This window comes from Lathyrus oleraceus, chromosome 6 (genome assembly GCF_024323335.1).
Source record: "Lathyrus oleraceus cultivar Zhongwan6 chromosome 6, CAAS_Psat_ZW6_1.0, whole genome shotgun sequence".
Taxonomy (NCBI): domain Eukaryota; kingdom Viridiplantae; phylum Streptophyta; class Magnoliopsida; order Fabales; family Fabaceae; genus Lathyrus; species Lathyrus oleraceus.
In genome coordinates this window covers 374,116,763-374,136,330 of record NC_066584.1, presented here as the reverse complement: position 1 = coordinate 374,136,330, position 19,568 = coordinate 374,116,763, and the positions used below count along the sequence as shown (strand labels likewise).

At 35.0% G+C, this 19,568-nt stretch overlaps 1 protein-coding gene across 1 annotated transcript; it reads left to right on the top strand.

Annotated features, from left to right (window-relative positions):
- The first annotated feature begins 7,261 nt into the window (after window positions 1–7,261).
- LOC127091160 (chaperonin CPN60-2, mitochondrial) lies at window positions 7,262–11,795 on the top strand. The gene is made up of 18 exons (XM_051029716.1): window positions 7,262–7,476; window positions 7,617–7,641; window positions 7,739–7,870; window positions 8,039–8,198; window positions 8,335–8,510; window positions 8,615–8,710; window positions 8,915–9,019; window positions 9,415–9,501; window positions 9,588–9,677; window positions 9,784–9,864; window positions 9,955–10,023; window positions 10,153–10,230; window positions 10,343–10,438; window positions 10,543–10,642; window positions 10,721–10,824; window positions 11,024–11,129; window positions 11,268–11,346; window positions 11,427–11,795. Exons 1-18 carry the CDS (start codon window positions 7,439–7,441, stop codon window positions 11,530–11,532), a joined length of 1,728 nt encoding a protein of 575 aa, XP_050885673.1. The 5' UTR covers window positions 7,262–7,438; the 3' UTR covers window positions 11,533–11,795.
- The last annotated feature ends 7,773 nt before the right edge of the window (window positions 11,796–19,568 follow it).

Here is a 19,568-nt window from a genome sequence, read left to right as displayed (position 1 = left end):
ACCGGTTTGAGCACACCGGTTTAATTAAATAAATTAAGGTCGTCACTCATTTCTTTCTCTTTTAATTAAATTGAATAATTAATTAAACATTGCTTAACTAGTTAATTTTGATTAATTAAATTCAATTAACTCAATTATTTGATTTGATTAAATAATTCTGATAATTAATTTTAATTAACATAATTAACCGATTTAACCAATTTTTAATAAGTTAATTTTGATAATAAAATATTGACGATTTCTCTCACTATGTCCAATGTTCATCAAACTCAATTTATTCATCATCAATTCATAAATTCTATTCCAAACCAATTCATCATCATTCCAAAACAACTTCAAACCACAAATAAATCATACAATTCTCGATTTAATATCGAGTCCATTTTCAAACACCTTTGTAAGTCGATCACTTTTAAAGCATCGCCATCAACCTCACATAGCTTACTCTTGGGCTTTCTTACAATGAGACCTATTCGATTTTATCGAGTAGAAGAACAATACACTAAATAGAATTCATTTCATTCATAAACACAAATTTAGAACCTCAATCCAACATTGAGTATTTTTTATCCAAATCAAATTAAAATGCCCAATCACAATCAAATACCATTTCATTTTGGAAATGAAAAGGGGGATGGCTTTGAGTTTTCAATTTCTCTCCTCGGTTATTTGAATACGAGTTCTCTTACTCGGTTAGTCAAATAATTGTCATTGCTAAATCGTTTAAATCCAATTAAATCAATTTATTCTCATGACGACGAAATGAAAAGGGAGATGGTTTTAAGCATTTAACTCCTCTCCTCAATTGTTTGAATACGAGTTCTCTTACTCAGTCAGTCGAACAATTGTCATTTTTCCGCCGACTCCTACCGTAAGTCAAATCATTTCATAATAAACTGTACGAAAAGGGAGATGGTCTTGAGTTTTCAATTCCTCTTCTCAAATGCTTGGATATGAGTTGTCTTACTCAGCCATTCGAGCACTTGTCGTTTATTCTAAAGTACATCAACCATACACAAACCTATTTTCATAATCACTCAGATGAAAAAGAAAGCGGTCTAGAGTCTTCTATTCCCTTTCCCGATTATTAGGATACGAGTTGTCTTACTCGATTATCCGAGTATTCGTCATCCATTTAAAATACCTTAATCATCATTAAGATCCTTTCACAATTAAGGATGAAAAAGAAAATGGTCTAGAGTCTTCTATTCCCTTTCCCGACTGTTAGGATACGAGTTGTCTTACTCGAATATCCGAGTAATCGTCATCCAACCAAAATATCTCAACACATCAAACCTATCTTTTCTCGCCCTCGTGCGATCATAACCAATCAAACAAAACATTCAATACATTAATTCAACTTGTCACCCCCGTGTGACCAAAACTCTTTTCAGAAAGAACACTGTTAATCCTTTCTAATGTGCATAACAAACCAATGCTTAAGCCTCCGCCGAGAGTAGACAAGCCAGCGTTTAGCCGTTAGAACGCGATTTAAAACAATTGTTCACTAAAAGACGCCAACCAACCGTAGTTCCCCGAACTACGAATGCTCTGATTTCCTTATTATGCCATAAGGATACGTAGGCAGGAGATTGTTGTATCTTCGCGAGCACACTAATAAAAAAAACCCTCCCCTTTCTCCTTTCTGAGGTTCTCATCCATTTCTATTTTCAACATTTTATAACCCAAAGATAACAAACAAACATAAATTAACACTCGAAACACAAATTAGAACTAAAAGGTTCCCATTGAGTACAACGGACGCAAGGGGTGCTAATACCTTCCTCTTGCGTAATCCACTCCCGAACCCGAATATGGTTGCGACGACCATTATTCCATTTTCTAAAGGTTTTATCGATATTTTCCTATTCCTTTGTTGGGATAAATAAAGTTCGGTGGCAACTCTGTTCGAACACATTTTTCCGCGACCATCGCGAGGAATCGTATTTTTTGAGATGCGACAGCATCCAAGATAAATCGTTGTCGCATTCACGTTTTGATTGGATAATGAAAGTTTCACGCAGATCACTAATGTTTTTCATGTGGATTGATGATTTGGTAATGTCTTAACCGTTGTTACTTGATAAATGGACGTCAAATATTCGCTACTTAATTTTTTCATCAAATTGGTCATAAATTAAAAAATTAAAAAAAAACGCTACTTTACCCCTCGGTTTTTAGCAAAATCGAGGTAATAGGTCATACATTTTTTCAAAAAAAAATTAAGGTGATAAAATACAGTTGTTGGGATTCGAAGACATGTCATCTAAATACTTTACCCATCGGTTTTCAACAAAACCGAGGTAATAAGTCATAAAAAAATATATAAAAAAATAAAAGGTGATAAAATATAGTTGTTGGGATTCCAAGACGTGTCCTCTAAATATCTTACCCATCGTTTTTCAACAAAACTGAGGTAATAAGTCATTAAAAAAATTTTAAAAAATTAAAAGGTGATAAAATGTAGTTGCTGAGATTCGAATATGTGTCCTCTAAATATTTTATCCCTCTGTTTCTAGTTATGGGAATATATGGTATTTTTTTTAAAAATAAATTAAAATGTGACGCATATATGGTTTACACCTTGATTTTTTGTTGGGTGAGGTAACAGTTTCGTCATAAAATGTATGATTTGTAGTAGTGATAATAATGATGAACAACTGAACTCAAAATCGGTGATATCCATAAATCACTATGTAGAATATAAAAGGGCATCATGGTAACATTCTTGTATGAAGGAGAAGACAACCTAACATGTTTGACAAACACACAAGAAGCGCAAAATGTCCTAGAATTCAAGTGTTCATAACTAATGAACTTATTACTATGAAGAGACTGCAAAGCTGGAGATCTGGGATGTTCGAGACAATTATGCTAGAGGCAGTAAGCAAGACCAAAAAAATGATAGGAAATAGTATCTGGATAGAGATTACCAAGGATATCACATCTCATGAGTGGAATCCCCGTGTGAAAGTCATTGTTCGGAAAGCAAAAGGGATAAAAAAAACAAAAACATTATTGTTAGTAGTGAGTTGTCGCATAGAAATCAAATTTTTGACAATTTGTGGTGTGTGCAAAACATTGGTAAGGTTTAATGACCTCTATTTATGGGAGGTGGGTAGGGTTGTGTGTGCAGAGCCCTAAATTGGAATACCTTGTTCGCTATCAACAAATAGTTTCTGATTTAAGTGATTCAAATAAGAATAAGACGAGAGATTACCTTGTGACGCCCCTATGTGGGAAGAGGAACCTGTGTCCATGTACCATGCATCGTTCGAAGGAGTGAGAGACATGGTGTGCATAGAAGCTACAATGTCAGTGGGTGTTGGTGAAGTTGTGGCAGCGTAAGCCTGAGGACGCTAGCCCAAAATGCCTTGTTGATGGGGAGGAGCAGAAGAGCGAGTCCATTAAGAAGTAGGATATGGACACGAAAGTATAACCCACGGTGGCGGAGTCCAACTCCACTACTGGTAAGGGGGATACTGTTGTTGCGTCTATTAATGTTGCCAAGAGGAGAGTTGTGTGTGCTAGCACCGTGAGGACCTCCATGGTTACGACGATTACCACCCTGATTCTGAGTCATCAGAAAGACATTGTTGGGTGGTAAGATAAGCGAGAGGAGACTCAATGGGCATCATCTTAGCTAAACCGACTTCTTTCAATGTGAGCATGAAACATGCCTGATGAAAGGAGAGGAGTAAATTTCCCTATCGAATCAAAGTGACATCACCCCAATATGTATCGGTAAGGCCAAAGATGAGCTGAAAGACCAGACAATGATTATTCACAAGAGTGTCGACATCCCGTAACTAGTTAGAAAATGTCTTCAGACATTGACAATATGCAAAGACATTTGGAAAAGTCTCCATGCGAACACTAGAGAAATCCTGCTCAAGAGTGAGAACATGTGCATTCTGATTATCATAGAAGAGGTCAGACAAACGCTTCCAGGATGCCAAAGTCGAAGAGCCAGGTTCATGATGGCGATTAACAAGTCAACAAAAATAGTGGAATAGGTCCACTAAAGCACGATTGTATCCAAGGTGGCCAACTAGTCTTAAGTGGGGCAGTGACAGGCGGTGAAGGCTTGTTATCCTAAGGCAAAATATGATGCAAAACCTGGTGAGAGCGGTTATGAATGCGAAATAGTTCCTCCCATGTGCTGTAGCGATTAGTTTCCACGTCAAGCACAATATGTATATTATTCCTAATGTTGGAAATAACGAGAGCGAGATGAAATTTCGGCTTGGTAGAGTATAAGGGATGTGGTGTTAGGGTTTCCAATAGGGGTGATGGTAATGAGCAGGGTTTGGACAAAGTACTATAGTACCCATTACCATACCTGCGATTAAAAAAACCCTCATACACGAGCCCATACCCGCTTGGGCGCCATAATTAGCACTCGTACATGTGCCCTATGGGTATGTAAGTACTCATACCTGTACTCGTTACCCGCATTTCTATTAGATATAAATAAATCAATTATAAAATATCATATCATTTAAGTTTTTAAAAACATTAAAAAGTTTTCAAAAAAATTATTATTGAAATAAACAAACACTTATATTAAATACGTGATGGTTTAATATTGATATACATTTTAGAATTGATAGACATACATTTTTATATAATAAATAAATTAAAATATCTAAATATAAATTAAAATACATAAATATATATTATGCGGGTATGGTCGAGGTGGGTACCAAGGTACACATACCTGCACCCATACCCGCTTATTTTTGTAGGTAATTACCTGAGTCTATGCCCGTACCCATTTTTGTGGGTTTTTATCCTACCCATTACGGGTAATTTTACGGGTGCCAATTGGAAATGAGTCAAATTGTCATCCTTAGTTTCCACCTTGGGAGGAGGAATCACCATGTTGCTTTCGTCGTTGGAGGAGGAAGACATGTTATAGATGGAGAGGACACAAGGAAACAATGGAAACTAGAGAGGCTTGCGATGGGAGAGGCCGATGTTGATTGAAAATTGGCACTGGGGCGGTGGTTGCGCACAAATGACGGGACGCGAGAGGGAATCTAGTGGTGGTGCGGGAAGAGGGAGGAAGGAGAGGAGCACAAATGAGAGGGATGAGGGAAAAGCGACGACGATGGTGCAGATGGAGGAAACACTACATCAACGACTTTTGAGGAGATGAAAGGTAGATTAGAATCTTTTTAGGGTTGATATCATGTAAGATTGTTGAATTTTCTGTGTTTTCTCATAACTGTGCGGGCAGAGGGAGGAATGAGAAGATCACAAATAAGAGGGATGAGCGCAAAGCGGTGACGACGATGCAGATGAAGGAAACACATCATCAACGCATTTTGAGAAGAGAAAAGGTAGGTTATAATCTTTTTAGGGTTGGTATCATGTAAGATTGTTGAATTTTCTGTGTTTTCTCATAATTGACAAATGATATCTATCTATCTATCTATCTATCTATCTATCTATCTATTAGTGTTGACATAATTCCCTTAATAAGATTATAATTACAAATAACTAATAATTACAAATTGATTACAAAATAATTTAAGAATAATTCAATTTGAATGGTCAAAGATTTTCTTTATACAAATAGAAATATTCATATGATATTTAATATTAAAGGGTCATGCTAGCCATTGCCCCAACCACTTTAAGAATTTTAAATAAAAAAAATATTTTATGTTCAGTGAATTGAATATAGATAATATTTTTTTTAAAAAGTTAATTATTTTTATTTTTAGTACATTTAATATCTATCTATCTATCTATCTATCTATCTATCTCTCTCTCTCTCTCTCTCTCTTTATATATATATATATATATATATTATATATATATATATATATATATATATATATATATATATATATATATATATATATATATATATAATATATATATATATATATATATATATATATATATTAAAAACTTGTTTTTTTAGTTTCTTAAAAAATACTCAACTTATCTTTTTAATCTTTTAACTAATATCCAAGAGACACTCCTTAGTATTTTCCATTAAATTTAACTAATCTCATGTTATAACATTAATCTATATACTTTAATATAAATAACATTTCAATGCCGATTTATTACGTCTAATATTAAAGATTGAATTTGAGAATTCAATGCATAACAAAACAATTGTATTGCTGCAAAATATTAGATATCTTAGTTTTAAGATTTTAGAATTTAGTAATTTAGTAATTTAGTGTGAATCATTGACAATAATGTCGGTGACTAATATTTATGAGGGACATTGTTGGAATCAAGTTTGGATGATTAGATCACGCTAGGTGTGAGAGTGAGGATTGAAGTTGATAGTTGTGTTGTTGGAGTTTGTTTAAAGTCTCGCATTAAATATGTTTATGGATTGTGAAATGTATAAATATGTGTGAACAACCTCATCATTTAAGCTAACTTTTGAGGGAAGAGATTCAAACATATTTAACATGAATTTGGTGGGAGAGCCAAAATGAATCATAATATGGATCAATGACCCTTACTTAGACTTGGTGAAAGTCATTTTCAATGTAGATCAAGATTAGTGACGTGAGTGGTCTGAGAGAGTGGAAAAGAATGAATCATAATATGGATCAAGGACCCTTACTTAGACTTGGTGAAAGTCATTTTCAATGTGGATCAAGATTAGTGACGTGAGTGGCTTGAGAGAGTGGAAAAGAATCTTAGTATAGATCAATGATAATGGGTATGGGTGGCGAAATGACCACCCCGTTTAGCCTACCTTTTTGACGAGATGAAACAATGTTTTCCGTCCACCTCTTTACTTTGTCCGTCCGACATTATTTTTTAATAGATTTTTTAATAGATGTATGCCTAAATGTGCGAATATGACATTTTTTACAATTTTAAGGGTGATAAGATCCACAAGAATCCGGGCCCCCCTTCTTTTTGTTAGATCTAACAATGTGTTGTGATATGTCCATTTTAAAAGATTTTGACAAATTGAGAGACTATAAAGATAAGACATACTAGTACTTGTTTACACTCTTACTAATAGTACTGGGTATCCAACAATTTCTGAACTCTCCAACAAGATAGAAAAGAAAAAAAAGATAAATCTGACACTTTTATGTAAATTATTGTAATATTAAAATGTCACTTGTATTTCTTAAAATAAAATAAATTAAAAATGCTATATTTCCAATGAGAGACTGATTCGAGAGTAACTTTATTATTTTAAAAAAATGGAGAAACATTATCTGAAATGACCAAAAATGAAAATAATAAACCAGTGTTAAAAGTAAAAACCTCAAATTAATCTGGGTAAACAGTAAAAATAACGAAAAACCACACAAAGCCCTAAACCCTAGAAGCTACTTCTTCCAGAGCCTTCCATTCCCTTGAAAAATAACTCTGCATTGTTCTTCATTTCACTCTTTCTGCAATTTCTCCACTGCTTAATTTTCATAGTTCCAACCTCATCATGTACCGATTCGCTTCCTCCCTTGCCTCCAAAGCTCGGTAAGTCATCAATGGCATTGTGTATTGTGATGGATCCTGCCACGTTGATTCATGATTTACTACTTGTGCATACTTTCTGATTGAATTTCCAATTATTTTGGATGATTCTGACTCTTAAATTATTGTTCTTTTCGATGCAGAATTGCTAGGACCAGCACTCATCAGGTGAAACACTGTTATTTAATAGCATTTGTTATTTTTTTTTGTGATTTTATCCCTTTAATCCTTAATATCTGTTTTTTGTTTTGTTTGTGTTGGATAGATTGGAAGTAGGGTGGCATGGAGCAGAAATTATGCGGCGAAAGAGATCAAGTTTGGTGTGGATGCTCGTGCTTTGATGCTTAAGGGTGTTGAAGAGCTTGCTGAGGCAGTTAAAGTAACCATGGGTCCCAAGGTAACAAAGCAAATCTTCCCTTGATTCAATCATCACACACATTTATTCATTAAGCACTAGTTTTGTTTGTAGCAATGGAAGATAATAGATATCATGTTATAAAATATTGACCCATTATTTATTTGGTGCTGATTCTGATTCTTAAAGTTACGCTTTACGTGTTCGTAGGGACGTAATGTTGTGATTGAGCAAAGTTTTGGTGCCCCTAAAGTGACTAAAGACGGAGTCACTGTTGCTAAGAGCATTGAGTTCAAGGATAAAGTCAAGAATATTGGTGCCAGTCTTGTAAAGCAGGTTGCAAATGCTACCAATGATGTTGCTGGTGATGGTAAGCTGTTATATCCATGATAGATTATACTTTTTAGTTGTTCCTCAGCATTGATTCAGTTTTATAATTGTTAGAAATTAAATTTAAATACTGTCACATTGGACAAGCTGATGTTGAATGGTCTAAATTTTGGCAGGAACCACTTGTGCTACAGTTCTTACCCGGGCAATATTTGCGGAAGGGTGCAAATCAGTTGCAGCTGGAATGAATGCAATGGACTTGAGGCGAGGTATAAATATGGCTGTTGATGCTGTCGTAACAAGCTTGAAAAGCAGAGCACGGATGATTAGCACTTCGGAAGAAATAGCTCAGGTCAGTATATCAAATATTTAGAGCTAATAACAAGTATATTCCAAGAAAGTGGAGAAAGTGGAGCTAATAATAGCACTTTTGTATTTTTATTATTGCAATGATAGGTTGGGACAATATCTGCCAATGGAGAGAGAGAAATTGGTGAGTTAATTGCAAAGGCCATGGAGAAAGTTGGCAAAGAAGGTGTAATCACAATTGCAGTAAGTTGTTATATGCTCATCGTGCATAAATAATCATTTATCTAGGTTTTATTTGTTTTATGGATTTGGGAGCATACTGTTATTCATGCAGTGTTTTTATTGTGCCTTTCCTTTTTCCCCTTTATCCTCCAATGGGGTTCATACTTCGGCATGTATGCTATGCACTTTGTGATATGCTGGGATATAACTTTTGAGCTGTTTCAGGATGGCAAGACATTGCTCAATGAGTTGGAAGTTGTTGAAGGAATGAAGCTTGACAGAGGCTATATTTCTCCGTATTTCATTACAAACCAGAAGAACCAGAAATGTGTATGTTCTATATCATTGCCTCTACACAGCATCATTAGAAGTATTTGCATATAATACTTTCTAGCAAGCTTGTTAGTCCCACTCTGTCTTCCATTTTTGCTCTGTTATACATATATCTGTTTTCTGGATTGGATTTGTAGCTTGTTTTTAACGTGCAGGCTATTTTCCGACTGTTTCTTTTTTTTCTTAACATGTTCTAACCTCTCAATCTTATCTTTGGTTTATTACTTTTAAGCATACATGTAAAGTATAAACAAATCAATTATAAATTTTTCAACACATTTCTAAAATTTTATCCTGTATTGACAACAACAATATGCTTTCTAAAGTGAAATTGGCATGAGGCTTTATGTTTATTTATCATGACTAACCTCGACATCTATTTGTTTCAACAGGAGCTTGAGGATCCCCTCATTATAATCCATGAGAAGAAAATCTCAAGTATAAATTCTATAGTTAAAGTATTAGAATTAGCTTTGAAGGTGGGCAGTGCTATTCACATCACTTTGCATTGAGTTGTAATTGTAAAATATTGATATTATACTAACTTACACTTCCTCATCAACAGAAACAAAGACCTTTATTAATTGTTGCTGAGGATGTGGAAAGTGATGCTCTTGCAACTCTTATTCTAAATAAGCTTCGTGCTGGAATTAAGGTTTGTTTTTCTTATATGTAGATTTACTTTTCTGTTCTTAAGGTAACTTAGATCTTTGTTTCATAGTTTAGCTTATCTTAAATGTTTCTTACCCTCATTATATTAGGTATGTGCGATCAAAGCCCCTGGTTTTGGTGAAAACCGGAAATCTGGTCTCCAGGATCTCGCAGTTCTTACAGGAGGCCAAGTAAGTTATATGTTAGCAATGGAATTATTGCTATGTTTTAGTGTCGTCTTATAAACACATGAAAGTGATACATTTTATCTTCACATTCAGCTTATCACAGAAGAGCTCGGCCTGAATCTTGAAAAAGTCGATCTTGAAGTGTTTGGTTCCTGCAAAAAGGTACTAGTTTAGCTTAATATTGTACCATTTTAATGCACAGTTGAGTTTTGGTAGGCTTGGTTAATATTCATTGATGCTCAGTGTGGGTAAAAGGTCCAGACTGACTTAACTAATTTTCTTAATGTATAGATTACAATTTCCAAAGATGACACAGTCATTCTTGATGGAGCTGGTGATAAGAAATCAATTGAGGAACGATGTGAGCAGGTTTGTTCGAATTTCCTGTTAGATTTCTTGTTAGTGTTGGATATTGCTTTCATATAGAGATTTGTTCACTGAAGTTTCTGACCTGTCTCTTATCATGAATTTTTATTTACAGATTAGGTCGGCAATCGAAAATAGTACTTCCGATTATGACAAGGAAAAACTACAGGAAAGATTGGCCAAGCTTTCCGGGGGAGTTGCGGTGCTTAAAGTAAAGTTTATTTATGACCCTGCTTGATTACGAGTTTTTGTTACCTATTAAGCATCCCAAGATAGTTCGAGCTAAAACCAACACCTGAAACTTGACTTATGCAGATTGGAGGAGCCAGTGAGGCTGAAGTTGGTGAGAAAAAAGATAGAGTAACTGATGCCTTAAATGCAACCAAGGCAGCTGTAGAGGAGGGCATATTACCTGGTAAATTATTGCACCGACATTTGTATGCTTAGTTCTACATTCTCCTATCATATCTTATAAATGCATGTTTTTTCACAGGTGGCGGTGTTGCTCTTTTATATGCATCAAATGAATTAAGTAAGCTTCCAACTGCCAATTTTGATCAGAAAATAGGTGTCCAGATTATCCAAAATGCTTTAAAGGTTTGTGTTTTCTGCACTCTCGGTTTTTTGGTTTAGACCATCCATATTACCTAACATTTCTCTCTCTCATGACTGATTCCTTTCATGCTAAATTCTGCAATATGTTGAGTTTAACCTGTCTCTAAGACGGGTTGGTTTTAACTTCAATTTCAATCTTAGTTGCTCACTCTTTTACTACTCTTTATCACAAAAATTGCAGACACCTGTGCACACTATTGCATCTAATGCTGGAGTTGAGGGTGCTGTTGTTGTTGGCAAACTTTTGGAACAGGATAATCCTGATCTTGGTTACGATGCCGCCAAAGGTCAGTGTTCCTTGTTTTCTTTCTTTGTTGTGTTTAAGTAATTTCTTTTGTTTGCATTATTGTTATTATTATTATTATTATTATTATTATTATTATTGATTCTGTTCTCAACTATTTTTCTTGCTGCTTTGTAATTAGGTGAATATGTAGATATGGTTAAATCTGGAATAATTGATCCGTTGAAGGTGATTAGAACCGCCTTGGTTGATGCTGCCAGGTAAGATATTAACAAATTCGCAGATGCTAAAGTATTTGGTATGCTATATATTTCCTTTACTTACCACCATTTTTCTGCAGTGTGTCGTCTTTGATGACAACAACTGAAGCTATTGTGTCTGAACTCCCAAAAGAAGATAAAGACAGTCCTGCTATGCCTGGCGGCATGGGTGGAGTGGATTATTAGTTGCTATGAAGACCTGGATTAAAGTGGTTCTTCACCACTATTATTATAGCCTCTTTTTTCCTATTTATTAGACATAAGGCATCCATGTAATCATAGTGAGAGATGAAAGCTGTAGGTAGGAAGATTTGTGATTGTTATTGCATGATATGACCGAGACATTTGGAACAATTTGCATTCCAAAATAGTTGGGAATTGTTCCCTTCATAAGTTGTCAATTGAAACAAGGTCTCAGTTAAATCCTTTCACAAGAATGTTGTTTTATTTATGCATGCTTAAATTGTTGATTTTTTTTCCGAGAAGTATTTAACCTCTGATACTTATGGATAAAAGAGAGCTGTTGAGATTATTTGCATGAGTAATTGGACTTTTTTCCTGCCCTGCCCCTTTCCTGAAATTTATTTCCCAATATGTCTCAGTTTGAAATTTTTTTCCCAATCTATCCCCTTTTTCTTAGTGAACTCGTCACTCCAATGGACGAGGGTCTGAAGTTCCAATTCGTGCAGTTAGGGCTCGGCCAATGAATGGCCGAGGGCATGAAGAAGTTTTTTTTTTTTTTAATATTTTAAATACTTTATTAAATAGTAATAATAATTAATATAATTGATTTTTAATTATTAATTTTATATTTAATTAATATAATTGATTTATTTAAAAAATAATAATTTTTTTATAAAAATATGTAAAATAAAATGTAAATAATAATAGTTTTTCATGATAATAAATTTTTTTTGATATTATTATTTTTAAAATATTAATAATAAAAATGATTAATTTTTAGAATATTAATAATAGAAATAATTTATTTTTTTAAGAATTACAATGGAAGAAATACATTTTATTGATATAATGGAAGCGATACATTTTATTTATAGTGACCGCCTGTTCCATATCTTGTGCTAACTTTTTTGCGTTTTCCCTTGTCCAGTCTTCTTGTCTTTGTCTTGCGGGAGACAGAGATGAGTCGGAAGACAATTCATCAAGGGCGTCTTGTTGTTGTTGATGTTGTTGACTTTGATGTTGTTGTGATGTGTTTGGAGGCATATCCATAACGTCGAGTTCTTGAACGCCAAAAGAAGGCATACTCATTAAATGGTCATCGGTGAGGTCAAAGTTAGGTAGTGAATGTGTGGTTTCTGTGTAGGTTTCGGGTCGGGTGTGTTGGATAGGAGGATAATACACATCATCAGGGTTGTATGTGGGAGTGGGATGTGCGTATGTGGTGTTAGAAAGTTGGGGTTGAGAATGAGGGTTTGAGTATTCAAAGTTGGGTTGAGGAATTGAAGTGTATTGTATGGGTGGGCGTAGGTTGGTTTGTTGTTGATATTGTTGGTTGTAAGAGTAGTTTGTTTGAGGGAATGGAGTTTGAGGATTATGGTGTTGGGTTGAGGTGGAATAAATGGTGTGTTATTGGGTGGTCTGGATGTGTTGGTATGTTTGTTGAGCTGAGGATGATGGTTGGTTATGTTGTTGTGGGGGTGATGTTGTGTGTTGGGTTGAAGAAGCTACACGTTGACGGGGATCATTCAAAAATTGTGTCGGAGCAACGTGCATAAAAGGAATTGATAAAAACCAATTCATGTATTCTCTACCCGGCTTAGACTCACCAATTACCGAGTTTCCTTGTAACACCAAATGCCTTCTTCTTTTCCATTCTTTCGACTCTTCTTTATTTAAATCTTGCCAATGCGTGTCCCAAGCTTGGACCATAGTCATGTTATAATGTTCACTTAGACATCTTGACGGAGACGGTATTTGTTGTTAAAATCCAAATTGGAGTTTGACTCGATCCGTCGGATGCATCTCAACGGTATAGAAACATATGATATATGTTGTTGCACTCCAGACTCGACTGTCATTATAATCAGGCACTGGATATTGTATGTACGGCCTCCAAATAAACTGTTAAAAGAAATATAACTATTAGAATGTATAAAATAAATTTAAATAAGTTTAATATTATAATTAATATTAGAATGTATAAAATAAATTTAAATAAGTTTAATATTATAATTAATATTAGAATGTATAAAATAAATTTAAATAAGTTTAATATTATAATTAATATTAGAATGTATAAAATAAATTTAAATAAGTTTAATATTATAATTAATATTAGAATGTATACAATAAATTTAAATAAGTTTAATATTATAATTAATATTAGAATGTATAAAATAAATTTAAATAAGTTTAATATTATAATTAATCATTCTTACATCGTTTTCTTTCATATGTTCTATTGCAACACGGTACCCTCGTAGATGATGACGAGGATTATTTCCATAATTCATACCTCGTTTGCACCATCTTGCATATTAAAAAAAATACGTTAAAGTGACGTATAAATAATTTTGATAAATATAAATTGCATTTAAATGAAAATCGTTACCTTAATGCATAAGGATGTGATGGAACCTCGTTACTAACCGGGGCTAACAAGGGTATGCGTGTGAATGCCCATACAGTTAGTAATACAACACATCCTCCTATGCTCTTTACTCCTTTATGGGCCGTCTTGCACATATGTCTATATAGTGTCGCCAAACAAGCAGAACCCCAACTGTATGCATTACATTTTTCAAGGTCTCCTACTAAAGGTAACCAAGAAGAATGCAACAAATTGTGACTCTTATCTGACATTAAAAAAGTAGCAATTAAAAGTAAAATATAAATTTTTGCATGTAAAATATTTTCTGCCTCAGACGGGTTAGGGTTATTTTTGAGTTGCGTTAATACTGCTTATAACCAAACAATTTTGACAGAAGCCCCATTTTTATCTGAGGCGGTTGGTTCGATGCCCAAATTTTCCATGTAAACGTCATTTGTTACGTTTGTTGGGCCATTGACAGCTTTTCCATGGATTCGGAGACCGAATAACATACTCACATCCTCTAGTGTGATGGTACATTCACCTGTTGGTAAATGAAATGTATGTGTCTCCGGTCTCCATCTCTCTAACAATGCCACAATGAGTTTAGAGTCTACTTTTAGACTTGCAATCTTGGCCACATTCGCAAAACCTGCTAGCTCCAAATACGGTATTATAACCGAACTTGGTTGAATATATGTATGCGAATGGACCCGAAACCTACCATCTTGCTGAAATTAAAATAAAAAACAGTAATGAATATTTGATCTGATAAAGAACGGAAATAAAAAACGGTAAATTTGAATGAGACTTACGTATTCGGCAATGTTTGCCGCCGTCCCACGGTGTGATTCGCCCATCCATAAGAAAGACATCTTGAAAGGAAGTGTAGAAATTGAAGAGAGTAAATATTTGAAGAGAGTAAGAATGTGTGAAATAGAAATGGTAGGTAGATTATGAGTAAGAAGTGTAGAAGTATGGATTATTTATAGTGGTAAAATATAATAAATAAATTGGTAAAAATTTGAATTAGGGATTTGACATTGCATTGCATGTCATGCATGCAAAAAAAATGTGTAAGAAATCCTGTAAATTGAGATTCCCACGCGGAAGGGAAAATACACTGCCAAAAGCCTGCACTAGGACTCGTCACTTTGATGGACGAGCTATGCCTAGGTCTTTGAGGCCTCGTCAAAATGGAATGGCGAGGTGATGCGTCTTCTTTGAGGCCTCGTCCAATGGAGTGACGAGTTCACTCTTTTAGGGTTTTGCCTCGTCCAATCAATGGACGAGCTAGTACATGGCAATTCCTCACGCGTTTCCCTCCTTCTCTCTCCTCCTTTTAAGTGAAAATCAGCATGTGATTTGTATACATTAATATATTCACACCAAATCAAATACACATTCATATCTCCTATAAATACCACTAACATCCTCGTTTATTCTCACCAAACCAAATACACATTCATATCTCCTATAAATACCACTTACATCCTCATTTATTCTCACCAAACCAAATATACATTCATATCTCTAAACTAAATCAAATATTACACATCCATGGCTCAAAGAAATTTAATTGCTTCTATCCATTCTGAAGGGTCACTTTTTACAGATTCAAGTGAGGGATTCTCATTTTGCAAAACGAATTTAACTATGTTCAAAATCCACATCAACTCCGACTTTCATCATTTAAAAGACCGTATTGAAAAAAAGTTGCAACGTTATGTTGAAGACATCATTTATCGTCAACCATTATTTAATGGAGATGATAATATCGTCTTTTACATAATGACACCGATTAAGACCGACGAAGATGTTAGGTCGATGTTTCAATGTCATGTAACATTATCTCAATTACCCAGCATTGAGATATATGTTCGTCTAGTCGATAATCTTGAAGAACAACCGAGTGACAATGAAGATGTTGAGGAACAACCGACTCACAACGAAAATCACGGTTATCCAACGCAATCTGTACAGTCACACGACTATGGAATGAGTCAAGCCATTGACGAAGAGCCGACTCAAAATAATGAACCTTTCATACCAAATGAAGAGGTGGGCGAGAATAGTGAGGATGATCTTGAGGAGGTTCGATTTGAAGATCTATTTGGGGTTAGTGATGACGATGGCAATGAGGACATATTCGACACACCGGCTGTTGCACTAAGAGCGCAACCAATTAGTTTGTACAACCCACCTGCGCACATGCAAAACATAAGTTTGGATGATACTGAACCAATCTCCGTTTTCGGCAATTTCATACCAACTCACAATTCTGACGAAATAGAGGAGGGCATCGAGTATGAAGATAAGGAAGAGTGTGTTCTGGCGTTGCAGCAATGACATATAAAACGTAGTCTAGATTTTTCTGTGGTTAAATCTGACAATGTACGTTTTGTCATCAAATGTAGAAATTCAACATGCAATTTCAAATGCAAGGTCTCTTTGCGCAAGGGCAACTCAAGGTGGAGAGTTGGTAAGTCTAGTGGGCCTCATACGTGCACAACCACTTCCATGTCACAAGACCATATAAAAATCAGTTCAGAAATGATTAGCAAGAGCATAATGGAGCTTGTAAATCGGGACGCTTCTCTTAAGGTGAAGGTTATCATCGCTCATGTTGTTGAGAAATACCGGTATATCATATCATACAAAAAGGCATGGATTTCAAAGTGTAAGGCAATTGAGTCGCTGTATGGAAATTGGGAGACATCTTACAACGATATTCCGCAGTGGATACTGGTAATGAAAACATATCTACCAGGTACCATTATAGAATTATAATCCCTACCTGTGATTTCAAATGATGGTTCATACTTGGGTGACCAAAGGATATTTCATCGTCTGTTTTGGGCGTTTAGACCATGTATACGTGGTTTCGCGTAATGTAAACCAATTGTGCAGGTTGATGGAACTTGGTTGTATGGCAAGTACAGAGGGACTCTACTGATGGCTGTGGCACAGGATGGGAACGGGAACATATTTCCGATAGCGTTCGCATTGGTTGAAAGTGAGACAAAGGAAGCCTGGAGTTTCTTTCTTAAGAATTTGAGAATGCATGTTACCCCCCAAGCAAATCTATGCCTAATATCAGACAGGCATGAATCGATAAAGAGTGCATACAACAACCCGGAAAATGGATGGCAGTTTCCTCCTTCATCACACGTCTATTGCATTAGACATATCGCGTAAAACTTCATGCGCGAAATTAAAGACAAGGATCTGCGGAAAATAGTTGTTAACATGGGTTATGCGTTAACAGAGGCAACATTTAACTACTATCGGGGGGAAATCCGAAGAACAAACAACGACGCTTTATCATGGATAGACAACATCCCTCGCGAGAAGTGGGCAAGGGCATTTGACGGAGGGCAACGTTGGGGTCACACGACAACTAACCTAGCAGAAGCAATGAACTCGGTGCTAAAAGAAACCCGAAACCTTCCAATCACTGCATTGGTCAAATCTACGTACTATCGTTTAGGATCACTATTTGGTAGAAGAGGCCATCAGTGGACAAAAATGTTAGCCTCTGGGCAGGTTTTCACTGATAACTGCAACAAGGGGATGGCTGAGGAAGTCATCAAAGCTAACACGCACAACGTCATGCAGTTCGATCGAGAGAGATTCTATTTCATGGTCCAAGAGAAGATTAATCATAACGACGGTCGACCAACCGGAACGTTCAACGTTGATCTGAGGAAACAACACTGTGACTGTGGGAAATTTCAGGCATTTCACTTACCTTGATCCCATGTAATCGCAACATGTTCGAGCATACGCCAGGACTATTCCATTCACATTCCAGACGTCTTCAAAATTCTTAACGTCTTCAAGGTCTATCAGGAGAGTTTCCTAGGACTTCCCCATGAGGAGAATTGGCCATAATATGAAGGATTTACTCTTTGCCACGACGACTCTATGAGAAGGAGGAAGAAAGGGCACCCAAACAACACCAGAATTAGAACCGAGATGGACGACGTTGAGAAGGAAAAGAGAAGGTGTGGAATTTGCCGTGAAATAGGACACATGCGTAGGAAATGTCCTAATGTTGCATGACCATCCCAACGACCTTCCAGATGATTATGTTGTTGTTTTAAATATCCGTTCAGATGATTATGTTTATTTATTTATTTATTAACTATTATGCACGTAATATATATAAACCATTGTGTATTTCTAATGTCTTTTGGGAACAAACAATTATGAAATACATTTTTAATCAAAGGGTTATGGTTACAAAGTACGACCACATTAACTAAACAATAACAACAACCAACACAACTGGTAATTAAAAAACTAATCAACAACAACAACCAACACAAGTGGACCTTCAACTCCTCTATTAACTTCACCACTATGTGCCGAAAACATACACTGGACATCTTCATCATTTTCTATACGATCCAGGTAATACATGTACGTATCATCGGGGCTTGCATCAGTCAACGTTATGTATGGACAACGATACTCTACTTTCCTCACCTTCATACGACGCCCGCCCAACTGTCGGAAGCCAGTGTGGATGGCTGAAATCAGTGTTCTGAAATTCCATTGCGGATCAAGGCAAACACTCATTTTTTCACCGTGTCCATAAAATACAAGACCACAAACAGACATTCTGACCTAAAGAAAGGATTTGGTGATCTGAGTTACATTTCTACAAGTTCTGCTATTTATACAAAAGTTAATACTTGAATACTCGGCCAATCATTGATCGAGACAGTACAAACACAAAAACTTTTTGGCGGGAAAGATATCATTCCCAAAAAATTATTGACATTTTGGTGGGAAACATATCAATTTTATTATTAATATATAAGACACAAATTATTTCTATTATTAATATTCTAAAAATTAATCATTTTTATTATTAATATTTTAAAAATAATAATATCAAAAAAAAATTATTATCATGAAAAACTATTATTATTTACATTTTATTTTAAATATTTTTATAAAAAAATTATTATAATTTTTAAATAAATCAATCATATTAATTAAATATAGAATTAATAATTAAAAATCAATTATACTAATTATTATTACTATTTAATAAAGTATTTAAAATATTAAAAAAAAAATAGCTTCTTCATACCCTCGATCATTCATTGGCCGAGCCCTAACTGCACGAATTGGGCCTTCAGGCCCTCGTCCAATGGAGTGACGAGTTCATTAAGAAAAAAGGGGTACATTGGAGAAAAAAAATTCAAACCGGAACATATTGGAAAATAAATTTCAGAAAAGGGGCATTTGTAGAAAAAGTCGAGTAATTGTGGATAGTCTCAACAAAAAAAGTGAAGTTCAATGATTTTACTTTCCAAAGTTGCCTCATTTGGATCGTGTCATGTTTGAATTCAACATGACAAGGTTATGTTAATGATCTTACCATTAAGTAAGAAGACAAGTTTTAATGGTGGATTCAAACATAAGAAGATTTGTGTTTTATTGTTTTATTGATGAATAGTTTGTATATTTTGTAATTTGTGAGTATTATATTTTATCATTTTCTTGAAGGATGGATTAACTTTGGGACCAAATAAATTTCACAGGTCCATCTTTAAACCTATTTTGTAAAACGTTCTTGTTATTAGTATTCATTGATATAATAATATGATAAAGGTTTTAATCTTTACTATCATCGGAAGTGTTTGAAGATAAG

Bases quoted from the DNA above. Each gene is read 5' to 3' on its own strand.
- LOC127091160 (XM_051029716.1), top strand. From the start codon at position 7,439: ATGTACCGATTCGCTTCCTCCCTTGCCTCCAAAGCTCG. The intron at 7,642-7,738 runs GTGAAACACTGT...TGTGTTGGATAG, and splicing joins CTAGGACCAGCACTCATCAG to ATTGGAAGTAGGGTGGCATG. The intron at 9,502-9,587 runs GTGGGCAGTGCT...CCTCATCAACAG, and splicing joins TATTAGAATTAGCTTTGAAG to AAACAAAGACCTTTATTAAT.